Source organism: Lethenteron reissneri, chromosome 46 (genome assembly GCF_015708825.2).
Source record: "Lethenteron reissneri isolate LAM-NWPU_2019-01 chromosome 46, ASM1570882v1, whole genome shotgun sequence".
Lineage (NCBI taxonomy): Eukaryota > Metazoa > Chordata > Hyperoartia > Petromyzontiformes > Petromyzontidae > Lethenteron > Lethenteron reissneri.
Window position 1 is genome coordinate 996,925 of NC_083824.1, and position 23,998 is coordinate 1,020,922.

General features: G+C 52.0%; 1 protein-coding gene across 2 annotated transcripts in view; it reads left to right on the top strand.

Annotated features, from left to right (window-relative positions):
* The window catches only part of LOC133354128 (uncharacterized), a 134,011-nt gene extending 110,851 nt beyond the window's left edge, over nucleotides 1-23,160 (top strand). For both annotated transcript variants that reach the window (XM_061570723.1, XM_061570724.1), the window contains exons 8-10: nucleotides 438-586; nucleotides 2,182-2,323; nucleotides 20,704-23,160. In XM_061570723.1, the coding sequence (XP_061426707.1) occupies nucleotides 438-586; nucleotides 2,182-2,323; nucleotides 20,704-20,863 (451 nt within the window). In that variant the 3' untranslated portion in view covers nucleotides 20,864-23,160. The remainder of the gene's footprint in view (nucleotides 1-437; nucleotides 587-2,181; nucleotides 2,324-20,703) is intronic.
* The last annotated feature ends 838 nt before the right edge of the window (nucleotides 23,161-23,998 follow it).

Genomic DNA, 23,998 nt, shown 5'->3' on the forward strand with positions numbered 1-23,998 from the left:
TTGTGTTATCCCTAGGCTAGATGTTATAATAAACTGTGGTGCCTCCAGATTTCTGCGTGTGCCTCGTCCGATACACTACACTTGCACTTCACCTAAGGTTTGGGGTACATGGTCCACAAGCGCCGTCCATCTGTAACGGGGAGATACGATAATGGTCGTGCAGACGATCCAATCTGGACACAACTTTCGTACAAAGTAGTGTTGGTACTAGGGACTTACTCTCTGAAAAACAGGCCCTAATTGATCAAAGGGTTATTGCCAAAAACTTGGGAGACACAAGGCAGAGCAAAAATAACTATTGGCAAATATGCAAATGCATTTGGCCTGATAGCTACACGTCAGGTTCTCGACTGCACATGGGAAAACGTCGCGTAATAATGCGTGTTCATGGTTTCTCCTTCCTTGCGTTTGTTGTCGTTGTCGTTATTACCGCATAGGTGGTTGCTGCTGGGCTTCCAGAGGGAGTTCCCACACGACGAGGCCGTGCGCCTCTTTGAGATCCTCAGCAGCCACCACCTGGAGCTCACGTCACTGGAGGCCGATAGGGTGCGGCACCAGACGCACATTTCAGGCATGCAGAATCAGGGTAAGGGCAGACGTTGGCAGCGCCCACGGCACCGCACACGACCACTGATGCCACGGCACAGACGACTCATGGTGCAACGATGATAAGGTCACTGTGACGGAGGTGGGGGGGAGAAGCATGGGGAGGCAGGGAGGGGAGCGGTGGGAGGTTGGGGGCTGGAGGCATGGTCCCAATATTTAAACTTTTTTAAATAGTAGAACAAAAACATATTCAATGTATTATTTATGATAAATCTGAATATCCATAAAAGACCTATCTTGATTTGAAGCTTTCGTGACTGCAGGAATCCAAACTCTTTGGTTCTTTCGGTAAAGTAATCGTCTTCAGTTTGCCTACTTCAGCAGTTTTTTCTTGCTGTGGTTGTCCCACCTGAAGACGATTGCTTGTGTTGCGATCGAAACGTCGTGATCTATTATTTTTCTACCTACGTGACTTTACCGAAGGAACTAAAGAGCATAAAATACCTTTCTTTTGAGTTTCAAGGTGGGAGGGGGGGGCTGTGATTGCCCCATCACTCCTGCCTTGTATCCGCCACTATGTCTCACTGCTTGCCACCATGTGTAATCCCCTTTGCCGGTATTTGTAACATTTCCTTTTGGCTCGCAGCATCACAGCAGTCTAGGTTGGGATAAATCCTGCCCCACCGGATGGCACTGAGCCATTTACTCGTGTTTCCTGGTCATGGATTGTTAAGAGCATCGCATGTGTATCGCTTATTTCTGCACAAATGTTATCTCGTGGTGTCGTGGTGTCACGGTGGCAAGATGCTAACTTCCTCGCCTGGTATACAGGAGGTCTTGGGTTCGTTTCTGACCCTGGCGCCTGTATATTTGGAGTTTGCATGTTCACCCTGTGTTAGTGTGGTTTTTCTCCGGGTCCACCAGTTTTTCCCTCCATATTTAGAAACATGCTTTTAGAGTATTTGGCTACTATAAATTTCCACATGATAAGACACTTCGTTGAGCTATCATTTGTAGCTAGGTCGCTTCTAAAAAATAGATATATAGCTCAGTGGGCCTTACCTGGTAAAATAAATAATAGTTTAGTTTATAGATTAGTCTCTGGAAACCTATATCAACTTGACTAAAGCAAGCCTGACTCTGTTGATGAGAAAGTTGTATTGAAACCGGTCCAGAGTCAATGGAGGAGTGTTTAACATGCTGGTAGAAACCAGAGCACCTGGAATAAACCCACGCATATGAGGGGGCAACCCAGAAAGCGTGCAACATGTATCAAACGTTAGCGTGTGGTTAGAACCAATGTTCCATATTTACTGAGAATGCTCTATCCCAGGAGTCGGCAACTTGCGGCTTCGGAGCCGCCTATGGTTCTTTAAGGACCGGCTTTGTGACGTTATTCATGAAGGACCACCGTCTCGTATTTACACGCATCGTGGCTCTTCTTGACATTCTGGTTGCCGACCCCTGCTGTATCCCATACAGAGGGGAACAGATGGGAGCCAACCTTGTATAGCTGGGCCACCTTCTCAGCTAGCGACGAACGCGTGACCCTAACCATGGGGCCTCATCGCCGCTCCTAATCTGTCCATGTGCGTGCGTGCGTCCGTCCGTCACTCCATCCATGTGTCACCACAGAGGGCCTGGTACGGCCTGAGCTGCCGTCGGTGAACGCCGACTACACATACGAGCTCTTCGTGTGCGCCTGCATCCTGCTGGAGAACCGGCCGGCGCTCATGGCCTGCAACGACATGATGTCCATCGTCGAGTTCAGCAACAGGTGACAGGCAGCAGCAGCAATAGCAATGGTAGCAATAGCAACATCAATAGTAGTCACAGCAACAGAGGTGGCAGCAACAACGGTAGCAACAACAGCAATTGCAAGAGCAGCAGTAGCTGCTCATTGTCATTTTCATCGTAGTGTATTTCACGCATCAACATACTCATGTACTACCGTGCTTCTCATCAACTAATCTGGTCACACTTCTGCTGTAAAAGTAATTAATTATTTGTTTGGCGCCTTAGTCAAGGCGCTAAGTAACGAAAAAATAATATGGGATACGTAATAGCAGTCGTAGAACTAGCAGTAGCAATAGCATAAATAACTGATCATCCAATGAATGAGCGACACCCTGCTGCTGGTATGCATGGGTTTGGCTACCGACCCACGCCCGGTGAAACCGACCAGCCAATGCTGTGTGTATGCTGTGTGCCTCTATGTATGCTGTATGTATGCTATGTGCCTCTATGTATGCTGTGTGTATGCTGTGTACCTATATGCTGTATGCCTGAATACTGCGTGTATCATGTGTGTATGCTGTGTGTATGTGTAATGCGAGCGTAAACGGGCTCGCGGGATGTGACGTAACAGGTGGGAGGAGTTAGGGTCACGTGGGGAGAGAGAGAGCTTTTAAGGACAGGAACCGGAAGGGCTGGGAGAGAGTGAGAGAATAAAGACAGGAGGAGGCCACGCAGGGCAGGAGAAGGAAAGTGGCGTGATCGCCACAGGGTTGGGACTCGGCACTGTTGGCCAGCGGTGTCCGGGCACAGAGGCGACGGAGAGCCAGCAGCGGGGCTGCATAGTGAGCAGCCGTGGGGCTGCAGGTCAGAGGCAGAGAGGCTGAGTAACGAGCCAGCAGCGGGGCTGCATAGTGAGCCAGCAACAAGTCTGCAGGAGCGACGGCAGCAGTGGGGCTGCCGAGCGGGAGACGGAGGGGACTCTGAGCGAGACGCTGTGCGGGCAAAGTGTACGAACCAATAAAGGACAACGGAGACAGACCCAGTGCAAGAGTCCTTTATTACATATGTATGTGTAGTGCTGAACTTTGAGGACAACTTCTTTCTTTTCTGTCGTTACTTTATTTTATCAAACTCAGCACATTTCGCCCACCACTCCACAGCACGTTCTCCGCTCGCTCACCACGCTCCGCCGGCCTCGCTTGCTCCGTTCCTCCCCCTCTCTCTCCGTCTCTCCTGACTCTCCTCTCTGCTTCTCCGTCCCTCTCCAGCCGTCGCTTTCTCTCGGCTTCTCCGTCTCACTCCGACTGTCTCTCTCGTTCCCGTTCCACTGCTAGCCGATCCGTCCTCTCGTCTTCTCTTCTTCCCCTGCTCCACCGCTACCCTATTCTACCTCTCATATCTTTCTCGTCTCCGTCTCTACTGCTACCCTATACTTCATCCACTCCTCTGCTACCCAATACTTCTTCTTCCACTCCACTGCTTCCCTATACTTTTTCTCGTATCTTCTTCTTCTTCTGCTCGGACCGTCTCCATCCAGCTCCCAGCACAACTCTCCGTCTTACTCTGACGCTCCCGTATTTATCCCCATCCCTATTAATTTCCAATTAATTAACTGGCGTCCCCCCAACGCCCCGCGCCCCCGGCCCCCGCTGCCACCTATTCCCATTCCCAGACTTACAGGCGCCACCTTGTCCCTGACAACAACAACCGAACAGTCATTGTCCTGCATCCATAATTGCCTAACGGGCCATCTCCGCCTCACCCGTTGTCCCCCAGCAACACCAGCATGTCCCGATACGACCCCACTATCCCCAACCCGCACGTGTTTACAATTACCCCCCTTGGCACGCGTTAAACCACTACATATGTATGCTGTGTATACTGTGTGCCTGTGTAGTGTGCGGTTTCTGAGACACGTCGAGTAGAAGGCTTCTTATTTATTAAGAGCATACTGGGCAATACATTGTGTAACGCAGCTACACATAGGCGATCGGAACACGTAGCCCCATTTCCGGCTTCGCTACGCAAGTTGTTCGACCAGCGCAGCAACGGAGAGAGAGTCTTCCAGAAGATCGGCCATGTGATCGGAGACGACCAGACGACGATGAGCAGCGACGCAGCGAGGACCCAGGACCCGCAACAGCCCCGAACCTCTGGTTCGGTCCCGCTTATATCTGCCTGGCGCAGCCAAGCTCCACCTCTGGCCATGCCCCCTTTCCAGAACCTTCGGTCTGGTTCCTGGAGCTTCTCGACTGACTCCGCCTTTCACCTTTACCCCAGATACGCCCCCGTTATAATAAGGCCAGCTCCGACCACTGAGCAGGCTGGAGCTCCCTGTTAGAATCACAACAGTCTCGCTCTCCGTTGCCCATCATCCGGCAAGCACAAGCAGTGAGGTGTGCGAGGTGAGTGTGGGGGCTGAGCAAGTGAGGTGCCGCGACTCACCTGGGAATGCCGTACCGTCATGGGCGCCCGAGGATCGGATGGCTGGGGTCAGGAGGTGCGGCGTCGGGGGCGCTCGGCATTCGGCTGACATGTGGCCTCGCAGACCACAGTTGAAGCAGGTGACGTTTGGCCACGGAGAAGCCCGTCCTCGCAGGCGGTTGTCCCGACATCGTGGACGTTCGGGAGCCCTCCATCCCGGAGGGCGAGTCGTTGCGAAGGCCTGTTCAGGTGGAGGGTCGTCGGCCGTGCAGCACGGTTCCGTAGTCATCGTGCAGGTGGCGATGCCCGAATCCCAGTGGAGCAGCATATGGTTGTGGATGTTCTTGGCGGCGTGCAGTGAGCACATGTCATCGCCATCCACAGCGTGGATGATGATGCGTAGTTCTTGGGCCAGCGCCAACAGCTTCTCCAAAACGAGGGTGTCGATGGCTTTGTTGTCCATCCGCGGGAAGGCAGCCCTTGTCATGGCCAGCAGGGTGCTGCGGAAGGCGAGGGGGGATTCCGTGTCACCCCGTCGACGTGTAGCAAATCGGTGTCGAGCGTCCGAGGGCGTCCCGTAGATTTCCGACATCCGTCGGAGCGCCAGGTGCAAGGTCGTCCGGTCCGCCTTCATGATGGTGATGAGGGCGACGAGGGCGTCATCATCCAAGGCGGCTGGGAGCGCACGCAGCGCCTCCGCCTCAGTCCAGCCCGCCATCTCCTGGTGGGCGAGGAAACGGCGTTGGAAGGCTGCCCAGTCGCCGCCCGCCGTCGCTCGCCGCCACAAATTATTTTAGGATGGGCAGTCGTTGCTGAAAGGACGGCGCGCGCCCCGTGGTGAGTTGCTCGGCATCTACTTTACTGGTTGCGGTTGCTGGCAGAATGGCGGCCTCCATAGCAGGTCGCGTTGCTGATGACGCGGGGTCCGCTGGCTAGTCAGGCCTGCATACGTCTGTCGTTGATGATGCGGCGTCCACTGGTTGGTTCAGGCGGCTCCCATGATGCACTTGACTTCCGCTCCCAGCGGATGTTCCTCCGCCAATGGCGGGAACAGCCGTTGGTGGCAGCCCTGCCCCGTCCACCGCCTCCACCATCGGCCCTCTGCGATTAATCTCCTTCAGAATTGAGGCCGCAGCATGGAGCAGCTCGGTGAGGCAGGAATGCGCAGCTCGGAGCGCTGGCTGTTGGGCAGCCGGCAGCACCTCACCGTCCTCTGCAGGGCTCGTTGTCCCTGCAGCTGAGTCGTCGTTGTCTTCTCCCGAGCTCGTGGTACGATGTCCCCTAGTTTCCATTCTTGTCCACTTCTGACACCAGTTGTAGTGGGTCAATAACTAGAGGAGAGTCGCTTATAATAACGGGGTAACGGCCCCTTACACCCGATACGCCTCTCACTGGCTATTCTACCCCTTATTGATTGAAGCTTGGTCTTTACTGGTCTATAAGCTGGAGTCGACCCTTGCCAGGAGTACGACTCGGCCCGTTGGCTCTTTTTTTCAGTTTTCACTGGTATAGCTTAGAGCTGACCCTTACCAGGGGTACGGCTCTGCCCATGGGGCTTATCTCTTCAGTCTTCACTGGTATAGCTTAGAGCTGACCCTTGCCAGGGGTACGACTCTACCCATCGGGCTCTTCTCTTCAGTCTTCACTGGTATAGCTTAGAGCTGACCCTTGCCAGGGGTTCGGCTCTGCCCATCGGGCTCTTCTTTTCAGGAGGCTCTTGGTCTTCGGGTGGACGACGACTGCCTGGACCATTCAGAGGTCCGGCTTTTATACAAGTCCGTGGCTTGCTCCGCCCCAGCCACGCCTTCCTTCCAGGACCTTCGACCAGATCCTGGAAGGGTGACGTTATCCCCCAGCCCCCCTCCTCCCGGGGTCTGGGGTCTGCGTCCCAAGATCGTTTTCCCATCGGGGTTACCGTTGGCCCCCTTGACCCATAGTTCGTTAACACTGGTTTAGTTACATTACCGCCCCCTATTGACACGTGTGGGATACTACCGGCTGGTAGCATGGAGAGTGCATAATCACATCTCTACATATGTATGCTATTTGTCTATGCTGTCTGCCTGTACGCTATGTATGTTGCATGTATACTGTGTGCCTGTATGCCGTGTGTATGGTGTGTGTATGCTGTGTACATGTATGCTCAATAACAACGGCAGGAGGCTGCTAGATTTTTGTGCAGCCAACACGATGTTCCGGCATCGGCGCATCCATACAACATCATGGATGCATGCCGGATCTAAGCAAGAACATCTGCTGGACTGCATAGTGATGGAACAGCGGATGTGGGCCCATGCATGTCCTTGTCACCAGGACCTACCGTGGAGCTGACCTGCCCACTGACCATCGACTTGTCATTTGTAAGATGTGCCTGCCATTCTTCCACTCCAGTGGAAGGTGTACTCCCAGGACCCCATTCAAACCCATAGTGGCATGGTCTCATCTAGCTGATGAAAGTTGCAAGCGAGAATTTCATCATCGCTTGCGGCTGGCGTTGGCATCGTCCCCCACTCCTCCAGATGTCGAGGAGAAATGGGCGAGATTTAGGACTGTGGCTCATGTAGCTGCAATGGCTGTTTTGGGTACACGGTCCAGACCTCCCGAGAGACCCTGGCTGACAGAGGAGGTGTTCAGGCTGGCTGAGAAAAAGCGACAGGCACACTCTCAATGGCTACAGCATCCAACGTCGGAGAATGAGGAGACTTCACTCGGAGGTTCGGAGAGCTGTGAGGCGCTGCATGGATAGGTGGTGGTCGCGGGTTGCTGAGGAGATGGAGTCTGCCTCAATGGTCCGCGATCACAAATGGTGCTTTAACTCCATCAAAAAGTAACCTGCAGCGCCATACCTATTACCATAATTTGGGGAAAGAATGGTGATCCAATCTCCGACCCCCAGAAACAAGTTTGCAGATTTGCTGAGCATTTCTGTGAGGTCCTGGTGGAGGGGAAATCCCACAGCCTGAAATACAACTTGGGATAAAGTGGGCATGACCCTGCTGAGGCTGCAGTGCCTCAAATATTGGAAGAAGTCACCCCCTGTGAGTGGCTGGCTGAGGTGCCTTCTGTTGAGGAAGTACTAAAGGCGATCCAGAGTAAGAACAGGAAAGTCACCGGGCAGAGATGATCTCCCAAGCGAAATGCTGACCAAGGGTGGCGTTTGTGCACAGACTGCCCTACATGACATCATAATAGCAGTCTGGACCACTGGAAGGGTCCCTCTTTAACAAGGAGGACTGCACAGACTGCAACAACTACAGGGGTATCTCACTCCTCAGTGTGCCGGGAAAGGTCCTGGCAAGGATTATTCAACATCGCCTTGCTAGGCACGCTGAGAAGAGGCTTGCAGAGCCCCAATGTGGTTTCAGGAAAGGGTGGTCCTGCACAAATGCCATATTTTCTGTCCGTCTGCTATAGCAGAGGTATAGGGAATTCCAACAAGACCTACATCTCTGCTTTATTGACCTGGTCAAGGCCTATGATACCATCAGTAGGCCTGGGCTCTGGGTTGTTCTTCGTGCTTTCGGAGTCCCTGACCCTCTGCTCACGATCATTAAGGACCTTCATGATGGTGATCGGGCCCAGGTAACACTCCGTGGCCAGGAGTCGGAGTCATTCCCTGTACACCTTGGGGTGCGACAGAGATGTCCTCTGGCTCCCACATTATTTAACATCTATTTCGACCACGTAGTTCGTGGAGCTGTACCGGAGGAATTTACATCTGGTACAGATACAATGGGAGGCTGATCGATGCCCAGGTGCAGTCAAGGGATGGCTTCCTATTGCTCAACCATGTTACATATGCCGATGATCTGGTAATTGCTGCTCACTCAGAGGGGGAGTTGGAGGCGATGCTGCTGAACCTGGAGCTTGCCACTAAGAGGTGGGGCCTTACCATCAGCCCCACCAAAACTAAGCACCTGCCTGGGTATTTTGTACAATCAGACACTCCACCTCCACAACTCCCAATTCGGTGATGGGGCAGTTGTGGAGAGAGTGGAGAGTTTCCCATACCTGGGCAGTGTGCTCATGACTGGCTCCGGTTTGACAGCAGAGGTCTCACTCCAAATCAGTCGAGCGGCATTATCTTTTCATCGGTTGCGTAACACTGTGTGGAAGCTGCCTAGTCTGTCGCTCTGCACGAAGCTTCAGGTCTTCTCAGCCACAGTCACTCCCTCCCTTCTCTATGCTTGCGAAACGTGGACCCCCTTAATGGAACATCTTCGCCGGTTAGAAAGATTTAGGCTGGCCTGCCTACGATCCATCCTGGGTTTAACCAGGCTGGATTGTGTGAGAAGCTCACAAATCCTTGAAAGATCTGGACAAAGTCCCATCGGTGAGCTCCTCTGGCATGTAGCCTGCATGCCCAGCCACCGCATGCCTAAACAGCTTTTATTTGTCCGGATCGAGGGGGCTCAACGGGCGCGGCATGGGCTAGAGAAGAGATGGAGTGATGTGGTACAGGAGGATGTGGAGCTGAGTGGACTTGCCGATGACTGGTATCAGCGGTGTCAAGATCGGCCTCTGTGGAGGAGGCTCGTGAAGGATGCTAGTGGGCAGTTGGAGGCAGTCGCCCTCCAACAACAAAGGAGGGCAGAGGAGTGACGCTCACAACGAGCGGAGTGCCGGGTGGCTATTTAAGCACAGAAAGTTGGCACAGTAGGGGGCACAGGTGGAGCATCAGCCACTCATCTCAGTCAGTCGACCCGTGGCACCTGAGTCTGCCCCGTGACCTCGTGCCAGCGGGCGTTCGACACTGCACGTGGCCTCAACATGCACATAGCCTGGCACAAGCGTCGTGGTGACGTCACTGCTACTGAATGGCGAATGGCGGTTGTTGTTGCTATGTATGTATGTATGCTTTGTGTATGCTGTGTGTATTTATGCATGCATGCTGTGTGTATACTGTGTGCCTGTATGCTGTGTATGTGTAGGACTCGTACTGACGTGACAGCTTCTTTGTCTTTCTCGGTTCTTTATTAACTCGTATAGTTTCACATCTCCGTCGGCATCACTCAATGTCCCTCCGTACTCTTCAACTCACAACTCCCCCTCCTTCTGCTCCTCTCCTCCAGCGACCCTCCTCTCTGCTCTCTCTCTCCAGCTCGGTCGCTCTTTGTTCTTTCTGCCGTCCCACTCCGTCGTAGCTCTCTCCACCAAGGCCCGTTACTCCGCTGCTATCCTACGCTGTACTCGCTCTGTCCACTGCTACTCTATCTGTATTCTCTCTATCCACTGCTACCATACTCTGTATTCTCTTTGTCCACTGCTACCTTATACTATACTCTCTTTGTCCGCTGCTCCGTCTCGCCATCCGTTCGTTACTCGTCCCAGGCACCAACTCCCGTTTCTCCCCACGCTCTCCGCCTTTATCCCTGAACCAATTCCCCTTATTTAATTGGACCATCCCCCGCTTCGCTACTCGCCCCAAGCCCCCAGTCCCACGTGGTGTTGTTGTTGTAGACACCGCGTCGCCAATTTCAGACACCCATACCTCTCGTCCAATCACCAGCCTGCATCCTCGATTACCCCCGGCCACCTGCAGGCCCCCCTTAACTACCATGCCACCTTAATTGGTACAACAACAACAGTAAGTCGCTCCATGCCCTGTGTCCCCGTTTGCCTTCACTGTCCGCCGTGTGCACACCTCTCAACCCAACGCGTGACGCGTGTTTCTCAAGTCCTACATCACCCCCCCCCCCCCCCCGCATTTTTAAAGAGTTAGCCGTCCCGGCTAAACACAACGCGTCACGCGGCAATACACAACAACCCAACACAATGTACATGATCCCCCCCCCCCCGAATACGGCAACCAATGTCCATGTTACGCAATGTTTATGAAAAAGTCACTCTTCTGGAGCGGGTTCCCGCAGCTGGTCCGTCATCCTGGCTCGGGTGAACAGGGGGCAGGGAACATCTTTCCGTGGGTGCGGGGCAGCATCCTGCCCGAAACGTGCGCCCCGCTTCGTTGCACCGGCCATTCTCCGACGAGACACCAACGCGGTCGCATGCGTCCCGGGGTCACCCCTGACTCAGAAATGGTGATCCTGCAGACACACGGGGGGTAAACTGCTGAGGTGCGTTTTCCCATCGCCGCACAGTACGCTCGTCGGACACATCCAATACAGGCCGTTCCGGGATGGGAGATGACGCATCATAAGGTACCACATACCTCTTCAAGTGCGACGGGTGAACATGCCACAATCGGCGACCGTATTGCATCCTCACACTCTGATCCCGGCGAACTTCCACAATCTCAACGGGACCCTGCCAGGGCCGATGGAATTTTGGTGATGTGCCTACTGGCACCATCGGACAATGTAACCAGGCCTTGTCCCCCATCTTCCCTGTATTACTGCTAACCCTACCTCCTCCCTTTGTTGCTGCTCATCCTGCATAATGCACGGGCATAATATGACTTTGAGACCCCCCCCCTCCTACACGTTCCACAAGTAGTGACTAATCCCATATGTGCATTTTCCATAAATATGCTAAATTCATCTGTTGATATGCAAATTCCTTTGTCAAGGCGCCCTTCCTCCCCTAACTCAGCTTAAATATACGCTGCCAAGCTTGGTGGTGTTCATTCAGACGCTGTCTTTCCGACAGACCTGTTCTTCACCTGAGGACGGCTGCTTGCATTGTGGCCGAAACGTCGTGAGAATTGTATTTTATTATGTTTTATTTATATTATTTTATCATTTCCCTTCTACGTGACTTTACCGAAAGAACCAAGAAGACTTCCCTTTAGTTTTTACCCCCAGCTTGACCAGGGCCGGGGCTTCCGGTTAACAACCATACATCAAATGGAAGGGTGAATACCCTGTCGAGGCGTGTGGGACTAATCTATAAGCGGCCAAGGCCGCCGTAACATGTAGATCCCAATCTGTCTGAGCCGAATTAACCTGTTGGCACAACATAGACGTCAGTGTTCGATGAAGACGCTCAACCATCCCATCGGTTTGCGGGTGGTATGGGGATGTCTGAATCTTCCTTGTACCCAATGCATCACACACTTCCTTCAATAGGCGGGAATACATTTTGTTACCCTGGTCAGTAAGCAGGTGCTCCGGGGCACCTTTGTCAAAAACGTAACCCTGCAGGAAGGCCTCCATAATTGATCCTGCCGATTGTTCCGCTAGCGGCCATGCTATAGGCCACCGAGTGAGGTACTCGACCCCCACAAGCAAATATATATTTGTGACCCCGCGGGGTAACGGGGAACGGTCCCAGAATATCAAGGGCTACAATCTCGTTTACCCGCAAAACCCGTATCGACTGCAATGGTACTCGATATTGCTGCGCCGGCACCTTCCGCCCTGCGCACTCGTGACAGGCCTTAACATACAAATGAACATCGTTTTGCAATCCCGGCCAATAGAAATCGTTAATCAAAGTCAACGCGGTTTTTTTCTCACCCAAGTGCATCAATCGCTCGTGCGCGTCGCGAATAAGTTTTCCCCTCAAATATAGTGGCACAACAATACAAAACTTCTGTAAGACGACATCCCACCTCACTAGGAGGTCGTCTATGAGCCGAAGAAAGGCCCGATCATCCAACTGTTTGGAACAGGAGGCCTGAAGTCTCATTCTGGTAAGCGAAGGATCGTTTGCTTGCAATCGCGCCCAACAATCTCGTGACAATCCCAGCAACCCGGGCTCCATAGCCAGTGCTTCGTCAACCCGGTCCAAATCGGCTGCAGCGGCCATGGCCGGAATGCCCTGCAGCGGTGGCCTGCAGCGCAGCGATCCCTTGGAACATCTACACAAGCCCGACGACTGAGGCAATCGGGACAGAGCGTCCGCGTTAACATGACGGGTCCCTTTCCTGTGCTGGACCGTGAAGGAGTATCGCTGCAGGACCTCAAGCCACCGGGCCATCTGACCCGAGAGTTGATCGATCCGCAAGGAGTACTGCAGCGCCGCGTGGTCAGTGCGGACCAAAAATTGCCTTCCGTACAAGTACGGTCGATACAACTGCACAAAGTGTACAATCGCCAACAATTCCCTGCGTGTTACACAATATCTTTGCTCTGCCGGGGACAGCACACGGCTGCCGTACGCAACGACCCTTTCAACTCCATCAATCGTCTGAGACAACACAGCGCCGATGCCCGTGTTACTGGCATCAGTGTCCAAAATAAACATTTCCGCAAAATTTGGATATCCGAGCGGCGGTCCATCTGCCAAAGCGTCCCAGAGCGTCTCAAATGAACGCTGTACCTCGTCACCCCATATAAACTTCTTACCATGAGCAGTCAGCGTATGCAGCGGCCTCGCAATTGTGGCAAAATCTTTAACAAATCGACGGTAATATGACGCAAATCCCACGAAGCTACGCACTTCCGATACTGTCTTGGGCACTGGCCACGCACGTACACAACTGGTTTTCTCCGGGTCAGTGGCGACCCCCGCCTCACTGACCACATGACCCAAGTATTTGACAGATGTTCTTAACAATTGGCATTTCTGGGGTTTAAATTTCAAATTGGTGTCCCGAACCCGGCCAAACACAGCCCGTAGTCACTGCAAGTGCCCTTCAAAATCTTTACTGAACACAATGACGTCGTCAAGATATATCAAACATGACTCCCACTGCAATCCGGACAATACGAGTTCCATCAATCGTTGAAAGGTGGCTGGCGAGGAGTGCAGCCCCATCGGAAGTACGTTAAATTGCAACAACCCCTGTGGCGTGCGGAAGGCCGTCTTTGGTTTAGATTCCTCGTCCAAGGGCAATTTCCAAAAGCCCGACAAAAGATCCAGAGTGGAAAAAAAATTCGCACCGGACAAGGTGTCCAATGAGTCATCAATGCGCGGGAGCGGGTATGCATCCGCCACCGAAATCTTATTCAATTTCTGGTAATCTACACAAAATGGCAGAGAACCATCTCGTTTATCAACCGATACAATCGGAGCCCCCCACGGGCTGGAAGAAGGAGAGACGATATTTTGTTTCAACATTTCGTCCACCGTTTTCCGAATGCAATCCTTCTCCAGCGGGCTCACACGGTGAGAATTTAAGCGAATTAGGGGTGCATCCCTTGTATCAATGTGATGCCGCAACAGGGACGTGCGACCGACATCAAACTTCCGAGCTAAAAAGGTCCCTGAATTCCCAAAGCAACCCATGAAGACGCGACCGCTGCTCGGGTGTCAAATCATCATTGCAATCGTACAAATCCCGAAACCAGCCCGGTTCCTCCTCATCCAGTGAAAGCGTATCTCCCTCCCGAGCTGCCAAGCATGCATCCCCTTCCGAGTTCCGCGCGACCGACGCGTGCGCCAACGTAGTCCCTTCTTGAATAACGACTACTCGTGCCCCGTATTTACAATCAGAATGAATGGTTTGCACATCGCCGTCACCATCGTAAAAGCACCAACCAAGGAGGGCGTTCGTGCCACGGCATTCGACGGTGTCAACAAAATGCCTTCCTCCAAGTTACCCACTGACAGTCCTTTTTTCAAGCGTAACGGCACAAGCATCTGCGTCGCAGGCGGAACGCGCACCGTGCGGCTAACCACCGCCTGAACCACAGCGTTAACGCGAGCAAATTTAGATGGAGTTCCCAAAAACTTAAGGCACTTCCCCGATGGCAATTCCATTGTCCCTTCTCAATCGAAATCTTAATTGGCATCTTTTGCAAAAAATCTGTGCCCAACAAACATGGCACGGCCAGAACAGTCGAAACCAAAATGTATCCCGTTACACACACCTCCCCAACTTGAATCGTTGCAAGCACTCGACCCAAAATTCCCAAACTGCCCTCATTTGCCGCTATACACGGGCCATCCACTGGTTCCAAAGCATGGGGCAAGGTTGGCAATAATCGGAAAGTTTGCAAGGAAATGAGGGTCGCAGAAGCCCCCGTATCGACGATAACTCGAACCTGTACCCCTTGAACAAGCGCCATCACATCCGACGAACCCGGTGCAGCTCCCAAAACACGATGAGCCAACGCACCCCATACAGCATTCCCATGTGAGTCATACGAAGGGGGATCAACAATGTGTGATGTCGCGGATGGGTGAGGTGTAGGATACGGCCGTGTATTGCATGTGTCTCGACTCGCCTGATAGTCCTGGGATGGGAAGAATCCGCGGTTGTAGTCTCCTGATGACCGTGGGAAGACGCCTTTCCATCTCCAGCAGTCCTGTGCGAAGTGTCCTCGACATCCGCACTCGTAACACGTCAGCGGGCCACCATGTCCGAACGTCCCGGGGCGGCGTGGCGGGCCCACAAGCGGCCGTGCGGCCGTTGCTGTCAGCGATCCCGGCTCCAACTCCGACAGGCCCCCGGGCGCCGGCGCACACCACCAGGGGCTGTGGTGTCACCGCCGCTGGCTCGTCGCGAAGATCCAGGTTGGCCTGGATGTTCCTGGCAATCTGCAAAGACGACCCGTCATCGTTGCTGTTGCTGGGAAGTGAGAGGACGACTCGTAGCTCCTTCGCCATCAGCAACAGCTTCTCCTGGGCCAAGGAATCAAGGGCGGCCTGATCTATTGCCGGGTAAGCCGCTTGGCCGAGGGTCAACAGCGCACTGCGATACGCGAGGGGAGATTCCTTCTCCGCCTGCGTCTCAACTGAAACTTGTGCTTGGCGACCGATCGTGGTTCGTAAATGTTCAGGGAGGCCGTAGAACGTCGCCAGCGCATCGTCGTCCAAGGCCGTTGGCAGAGCTTGTAGCGCTTCAACTTTCGTCCACCCGAGCGACTCGTATGCTGCCCGAAACCGTCGTGTAAACGCCGTCCAGTCGCCGACTTTAACCTCAAAGCGTTCCACGTGCAATCGGCGTCGTGTGCTCGAAGTCAGCGACTCCGGCTCCTCCTCGGCGTCCAGCTCTGCTCCTGGCGCATCGGGAGATACAGCCGCGTCGCCGGCCTCCGCAGATGTGACGAGCTCGTGCGGCAGCTGATCCGATCCTGTCGGCGCCATCCGTATCGTCTGCATAAAATGTTCAAACTCCTTCGTGAGCGCCGCCATCCTGGCCTCCCACTCAGCCATTGCAGCTCTCCATACGTGAGGCGGGCTTGGTTCATCTTCGTCGTTCGGGTCGCCCTCTTCCCACGGCGGCGCCCCATCAGCCGCGTCTGCAGGGGGAGCGGGAGCCTCCAACCCTGACGGGGGTATCACATCCGCGTCTTTGCTGTCGGCCGACGAGCCCGCCGGTAAGTTTTTATTTTTCGTTGCTTTCTTCGACATGTCGGCGTGGTCCTTTTGATTATTTCTGACACCAGTACTGACGCGACAGCTTCTTTGACTTTCTCGGTTCTTTATTAACTCGTATAGTTTCACATTTCCGTCGGCATCACTCGATGTCCCTCCGTACTCTTCAACTCACAACTCCCCCCTCCTTCTGCTCCTCTCCTCCAGCGACCCTCCTCTCTGCTCTCTCTCTCTCCAGCTCGGTCGCTCTTTGTTCTCTCTGCCGTCCCACTCCGTCGTAGCTCAGTTGTATCGACCGCTGCTATCCTACGCTGTACTCGCTCCGTCCACTGCTACTCTATCTATATTCTCTCTATCCACTGCTACCATATTCTGTATTCTCTTTGTCCACTGCTACCTTATACTATACTCTCTTTGTCCGCTGCTCTGTCTCTCCATCCGTTCGTTACTCGTCCCAGGCACCAACTCCCGTTTCTCCCCACGCTATCCGCCTTTATCCCTGAACCAATTCCCCTTAATTAATTGGATCATCCCCCGCTTCGCTACTCGCCCCCAGTCCCACGTGGTGTTGTTGTTGTAGACACCGTGGCGCCAATTTCAGACACCCATACCTCTCGTCCAATCACCAGTCTGCGTCTTCGATTACCCCCAGCCACCTGCAGGCCCCCCTTAACTACCATGCCACCTTAATTGGTACAACAACAACAGTAAGTCGCTCTGCGCCCTGTGTCCCCGTTTGCCTTAACTGTCCGCCGCGTGCACGCCTCTCAACCCAACGCGTGACGCGTGTTTCTCAAGTCCTACATCTGTATGCTATGTGTGTATGCTGTGTGCCTGTATGTTGGGTGTGCCGCGTTGTTATGGACGTACAAATATTGGAAGAAGTCACCCCCTGTGAGTGGCTGGCTGAGGTGCCTTCTGTTGAGGAAGTACTAAAGGCGATCCAGAGTAAGAACAGGAAAGTCACCGGGCAGAGATGATCTCCCAAGCGAAATGCTGACCAAGGCTGGCGTTTGTGCACAGACTGCCCTACATGACATCATAATAGCAGTCTGGACCACTGGAAGGGTCCCTCTTTAACAAGGAGGACTGCACAGACTGCAACAACTACAGGGGCATCTCACTCCTCAGTGTGCCGGGAAAGGTCCTGGCAAGGATTATTCAACATCGCCTTGCTAGGCACGCTGAGAAGAGGCTTGCAGGGCCCCAATGTGGTTTCAGGAAAGGGTGGTCCTGCACAAATGCCATATTTTCTGTCCGTCTGCTATAGCAGAGGTATAGGGAATTCCAACAAGACCTACATCTCTGCTTTATTGACCTGGTCAAGGCCTATGATACCATCAGTAGGCCTGGGCTCTGGGTTGTTCTTCGTGCTTTCGGAGTCCCTGACCCTCTGCTCACGATCATTAAGGACCTTCATGATGGTGATCGGGCCCAGGTAACACTCCGTGGCCAGGAGTCGGAGTCATTCCCTGTACACCTTGGGGTGCGACAGAGATGTCCTCTGGCTCCCACATTATTTAACATCTATTTCGACCACGTAGTTCGTGGAGCTGTACCGGAGGAATTTCCATCTGGTACAGATACAATGGGAGGCTGATCGATGCCCAGGTGCAGTCAAGGGATGGCTTCCTATTGCTCAACCATGTTACATATGCCGATGATCTGGTAATTGCTGCTCACTCAGAGGGGGAGTTGGAGGCGATGCTGCTGAACCTGGAGCTTGCCACTAAGAGGTGGGGCCTTACCATCAGCCCCACCAAAACTAAGCACCTGCCTGGGTATTTTGTACAATCAGACACTCCACCTCCACAACTCCCAATTCGGTGATGGGGCAGTTGTGGAGAGAGTGGAGAGTTTCCCATACCTGGGCAGTGTGCTCATGACTGGCTCCGGTTTGACAGCAGAGGTCTCACTCCAAATCAGTCGAGCGGCATTATCTTTTCATCGGTTGCGTAACACTGTGTGGAAGCTGCCTAGTCTGTCGCTCTGCACGAAGCTTCAGGTCTTCTCAGCCACAGTCACTCCCTCCCTTCTCTATGCTTGCGAAACGTGGACCCCCTTAATGGAACATCTTCGCCGGTTAGAAAGATTTAGGCTGGCCTGCCTACGATCCATCCTGGGTTTAACCAGGCTGGATTGTGTGAGAAGCTCACAAATCCTTGAAAGATCTGGACAAAGTCCCATCGGTGAGCTCCTCTGGCATGTAGCCTGCATGCCCAGCCACCGCATGCCTAAACAGCTTTTATTTGTCCGGATCGAGGGGGCTCAACGGGCGCGGCATGGGCTAGAGAAGAGATGGAGTGATGTGGTACAGGAGGATGTGGAGCTGAGTGGACTTGCCGATGACTGGTATCAGCGGTGTCAAGATCGGCCTCTGTGGAGGAGGCTCGTGAAGGATGCTAGTGGGCAGTTGGAGGCAGTCGCCCTCCAACAACAAAGGAGGGCAGAGGAGTGACGCTCACAACGAGCGGAGTGCCGGGTGGCTATTTAAGCACAGAAAGTTGGCACAGTAGGGGGCACAGGTGGAGCATCAGCCACTCATCTCAGTCAGTCGACCCGTGGCACCTGAGTCTGCCCCGTGACCTCGTGCCAGCGGGCATTCGACACTGCACGTGGCCTCAACATGCACATAGCCTGGCACAAGCGTCGTGGTGACGTCACTGCTACTGAATGGCGAATGGCGGTTGTTGTTGCTATGTATGTATGTATGCTTTGTGTATGCTGTGTGTATTTATGCATGCATGCTGTGTGTATACTGTGTGCCTGTATGCTGTGTATGTGTAGGACTCGTTCTGACGTGACAGCTTCTTTGTCTTTCTCGGTTCTTTATTAACTCGTATAGTTTCACATCTCCGTCGGCATCACTCAATGTCCCTCTGTACTCTTCAACTCACAACTCCCCCTCCTTCTGCTCCTCTCCTCCAGCGACCCTCCTCTCTGCTCTCTCTCTCCAGCTCGGTCGCTCTTTGTTCTTTCTGCTGTCCCACTCCGTCGTAGCTCTCTCCACCAAGGCCCGTTACTCCGCTGCTATCCTACGCTGTACTCGCTCTGTCCACTGCTACTCTATCTGTGTTCTCTCTATCCACTGCTACCATACTCTGTATTCTCTTTGTCCACTGCTACCTTATACTATACTCTCTTTGTCCGCTGCTCCGTCTCGCCATCCGTTCGTTACTCGTCCCAGGCACCAACTCCCGTTTCTCCCCACGCTCTCCGCCTTTATCCCTGAACCAATTCCCCTTAATTAATTGGACCATCCCCCGCTTCGCTACTCGCCCCCAGCCCCCAGTCCCACGTGGTGTTGTTGTTGTAGACACCGCGTCGCCAATTTCAGACACCCATACCTCTCGTCCAATCACCAGCCTGCATCCTCGATTACCCCCGGCCACCTGCAGGCCCCCCTTAACTACCATGCCACCTTAATTGGTACAACAACAGTAAGTCGCTCTGCGCCCTGTGTCCCCGTTTGCCTTAACTGTCCGCCGCGTGCACGCCTCTCAACCCAACGCGTGACGCGTGTTTCTCAAGTCCTGCATCTGTATGCTATGTGTGTATGCTGTGTGCCTGTATGTTGGGTGTGCCGCGTTGTTATGGACGTACAAGTTTCTGTACGGTGGTAGAGCTGAGCGGTCGTGCGTTCGCCACTTGATGCAGAGGTTTGTGGTTGAAGGCCAGCGGCCGCCCTGGTTAATACTGCGTTTGTATTATTATTACGACTACTACATGCCATCTGCTTCAGTTATCCGTCAGATATCCCATGATAATATTAGAAAAGATAAGTAGGCCATGTGTGCTGGCGTCATGATACAAATTTTATAGATTACTGACAAATGACTAAAGTGGGAAAACCACGAAGCAAAATCGCTCCCCACTGGCAGACTAACGGCCGCTTGCAGGCCGGATGCCGCATTCAATTTGTGCTGCACAGGGACAGCTGCCACCGGGGGTGTCCGAGCTGAACCGTATGGCAGGCGCAGTATCGATATGAAGTGGTGATGACGATGATGATGGACACGGTGAAACTTAACCGTAATTATACGATTTTCAGTCTAGAACAATCCGCTATAGCCGACGTGACGCTGCAGGGAATTTACTATTTAACATCGATTCGCGTTTGTGCAATATTTTCGATTTTACACGCCGTTTGTGACGCGTGTGTGTGACGCAGTTGTTTTTTGCACTGATTGCTATTTGTCATTTCGGTGAGCCTGGTTAAACTAAGGTGGTGAGATATACAGGTCGTGGGTTTGATCCCGATCCTGACCCCTGTATATTTGAAGTGTGTGTCTCTCCCCGTGGTCGTGTGGGTTATTCTCCAGGTCCTCCAGTTCCCCCCCCCCCCCCCCCACATTTATAAACATACGTTTAGAGTATTTGGCTGCTTTAAATTTCCACACGATAAGCCACATCGTTAAGCTATCATTTGTGATAGCCAGGTCGCTTCTGAAAAAGAAATACACAGCTCAGCGGGCCATACGTGGTATTTTAAAAAATATATATATAGTTACGTAGAAGGAAAATAATAAAATAAAAATAAAACATAATAAAATACAATTCTCACGACGTTTCGGCCACAACGCAAGCAGCCATCCTCAGGTGAAGAACAGGGCTGTCGGAAAGACAGCGTCACCTGTGGCCGAAACGTCGTGAGAATTGTATTTTATTATGTTTTTTTTTTATTTCCCTTCTACGTGACTTTACCGAAAGAACCAAGAAGACGAATCCCTGCAGTCACGAAAGCTTTAAATCGAAATATATATATAGTTGTATAGCTTAACCAAGCAAACGTCGATAATGCTAACGATGTACCGTGGCGTGGCGTGTGAGCAGCCTGCTGGGCACGTTGGACCTGGCAGCTGTGCTGCGCAGCGCCGAGGAGCTCTTCTACTCATACTGCCGTCAGTCGGTGCTCGACTGCTTCGCTGACGGCCGCGCCAAGTCGCGCCCTCGTGGCTTCCTCGCCTCCAGGCTCTCGCAGATGTTCAGCTGAGCCTGCTGGACCCCCTCCAGTCAAGCTGCACGCATGCGCCCGCGAAGAACGCACGCCATGAAGAAGACTCTAGATTGGGAAGGCGACTCAAGCAGTGGGCGGCGGTGTGTTGGGGGAGCGTTGGGGGGAGCAGAGGGGTATTGGGGAGTTTTCAGGATTCTGAGCTTCCCGAAGGCTCCCTGTCTCTTCCCTACCGGTCAAAGCTCACTCTCCGCAGAACCATAGGACTTAAAACCAGGAGCATGGAACGTTTCAGCGAGTTACCCATGTTCCGTGCGTGTCTCGATGGAGAGAGCTGATCTGCAAGGTAAGAGAGGTCGCAACAAAATACATGACTTGGAATACAATTGTGTTTGTTTTTTTAAAGAGTGAAGTTGGAGAGAGTGGCCAAATATTTTGACAACTTGCATCCCAAAGTGTGATTTTTTTCAATGTTTTTTCTTAATCTCTCGTGAATAACTTTGCCGGTCTTTGCAGCTTTGACCTTATTTCTCGTTTATCCGCAATGTCAATAGGATCTTGAGAGTTGTGTGAACGATGATGAGTAGAGTGGTGTGAACGATGGTGAGTAGTTGTGTGAACGATGGTGGGTAGAGTTGCGGCCAGTGTTTTACCAAGTGGCCCATAATGATGCCCGGTCTTGTGTAATGAATAAACTTTATTTGTGTGTGTTTTTTTAAACAAAAGTTCCAAAAATAACGTTTTTATCACGGCCAGCAATTTGTGAAAGAGGCAGACGAGAGTAACGGAACTCAATTCAGCTACACGTTTACATCTAGCTGCGATGTTTACAAGCACAAGAACGTCTCGAACCCAGTGACTCTACTGAGTCTGCAAATTAAACATTGTTATTCGGTGATGCTGTTGCGTTGACAGTGGTGCACAAATAACAACAACACTCAACACGCTTGTCAACAACACTTACCTTAAAATGAAAATATGTATAACAGGCGACGCTTTTGGCAATGGCCCTCCTTGTGCTATTGTAAAGGAGAGCCGACACAAGGTTGCAGGGGGTTCGTCCTTTATTCCTCTTCTCCCATCCACACCTGTCCCCAGCCGTCTCAATCTCGTTCCCGCCAAAGCTCCCCTCTTCCCGTCAGTTCTCCCCTTATATCTCCTCGATTACCCCTCCCCCTCCTGTCACCGTCCCACTAACCCTCCTATTGGTAAGAATCCTTCCCCTGACACCCCTACACTATGAACAAGGTCCATTTCCCGAAACGTCGCCTGTGGTCCTTGTTCATTCCACGTGAAGAAGGGCTATTGCTCCAAACGTCGCTTATTGTCATTTTCCTTTTGAGGCCACAGTGTTTTTGACGAACGTGTAGAGTTTACTGCGAGTGACAGTACAGCGTAGGCTGATTACTACCCTGAGCTCCATCTGTCTGTCGTGCCGTTGCCTGAGGCTTGTTTACAGGAGTCGCTGCATCACGGCATCGCTGCGTTATTTAACGTTTGCGTTTTCCGCAGGCGCTCCTCACCCAAGGGTGTTTTTTGTAGGCCGTGCTGCGCTGGTTGGGAATTCCCTCTGTCGAGAGTTTTGCCGCCCACCCGCCCCCTGACTTTCAAACAATACACAGATATTGTGTAGAAATGCGCACACAGGTCTTTGTGAGTGTGAAACAAAAAAAAACCCATCAGCAGTTCCTGGAGAAATGCACCGTGGTCCTCTTGTTTTAGGTCAAAATCAAAATTTATTTTAACAAACGTGACCCGACTGGCGGAAGCAGCGATAGACGACATTGTTATTGTGGGCATTTTGCGAAGTTGAATTAATACGTATGTATGTACGTTTGAACATAGCCAACCATGCCAATCATGCAGAAAACCACGCTCGGGATTATCGCTGCGTGTCTGCCAACGCCTCACGATGTGAGCGGTGGGCTGCCGATGTTGTAATCCTCGTAGAGCAGAGGTGTCCAAACTTTTTGCAAAGAGGGCCAAATTTGATAAAATACAATTCTCTAACCACAAAAGTTACGTGAAAATACACACTGTTATAAAACAATTGTCATTGTTACAATTACCTTTATTTTTCAAATGACAATGTAACTAAATATAAGCCACTCAGGTAGATGTGAACAACTCTAAAAACACAATTCTGCCTTTCATTCAGTCAGATAACATTGAACAAACTGTATAGAATACCTTAAATTTCCATGAGTTAAATATATTTGCCTCATGAACATTTTAAACAGGAGTTATAAGTAATGCAAAGCGGTCTGTTATCATTAAACTTTAAAACAAGTGAATTTTGCCCTTGTCTTTTACAAGATCTTTCAGAAAGCAATAGTTTGTGTCACATCTACAGGTACATAACATCAACAGTTATAACCAAATCTTATTCAAGAGTTTAATAATAAGTGCCATAAGTCCAAGTGCATTAGTGTGCTTTAGGCTTTTCACTGTTAATAGTGACAGATGTTACCGTTCAGAACACTCAATTTCAGATTGATCAAGGAACAGATAACTTGCTGACACTAATGAGAAGGGTGATACTGAGATCTAGATTTCAGTAAAGAGACCAGGTCTGGCTTGAGGGCAGTGGCTGAGATGCGTAAAATGCCATGCAAGTGGGAGTCACTCATCCTTGACCTCAAACGGTTCTTGTTTAAGTTCATGACTGAGAATGTTTGCTCAGACAAATATGTGGAGCCGAATAAGCTCAGCATTTTCTTAGCGAATGACCGCATTTCTGGAAACCTGCTTTTGTCCAGCTGCTGGTAAAAGTCAACAAGAGAACTAATCGTCACACTGCAGCTCAATGAGCTGCAGCTGTGGAGGAGCATCGTTAGGGTCCACGGAGAAGGGAGAAGAGAAAAGCAACATGTCCTTTTCAATAACTGCAAAGTCCCGAAAGCGTTTTATAAATTCCACAGAAAGAGATGCGATAGCTGTTGCATAACTCTTCATTTGCGCACCGATGTTGTCCTGTGGGAAACTGTCAATTACCTCTTTCAAAGCTGGGAAGTGCGCGGTGCAGGGCTCTGGGACAAGTGTCTTTGGAAAAGTTGCAGTTTGGTTCCAAAGGCCTTGATGTGAGCGTATAGCTGGCTCACCATTGCATCTTTTCCTTGAAGATTAACATTCAGCGCATTCAGATGCTTCGTTATGTCAACCAAAAAAGCCAGA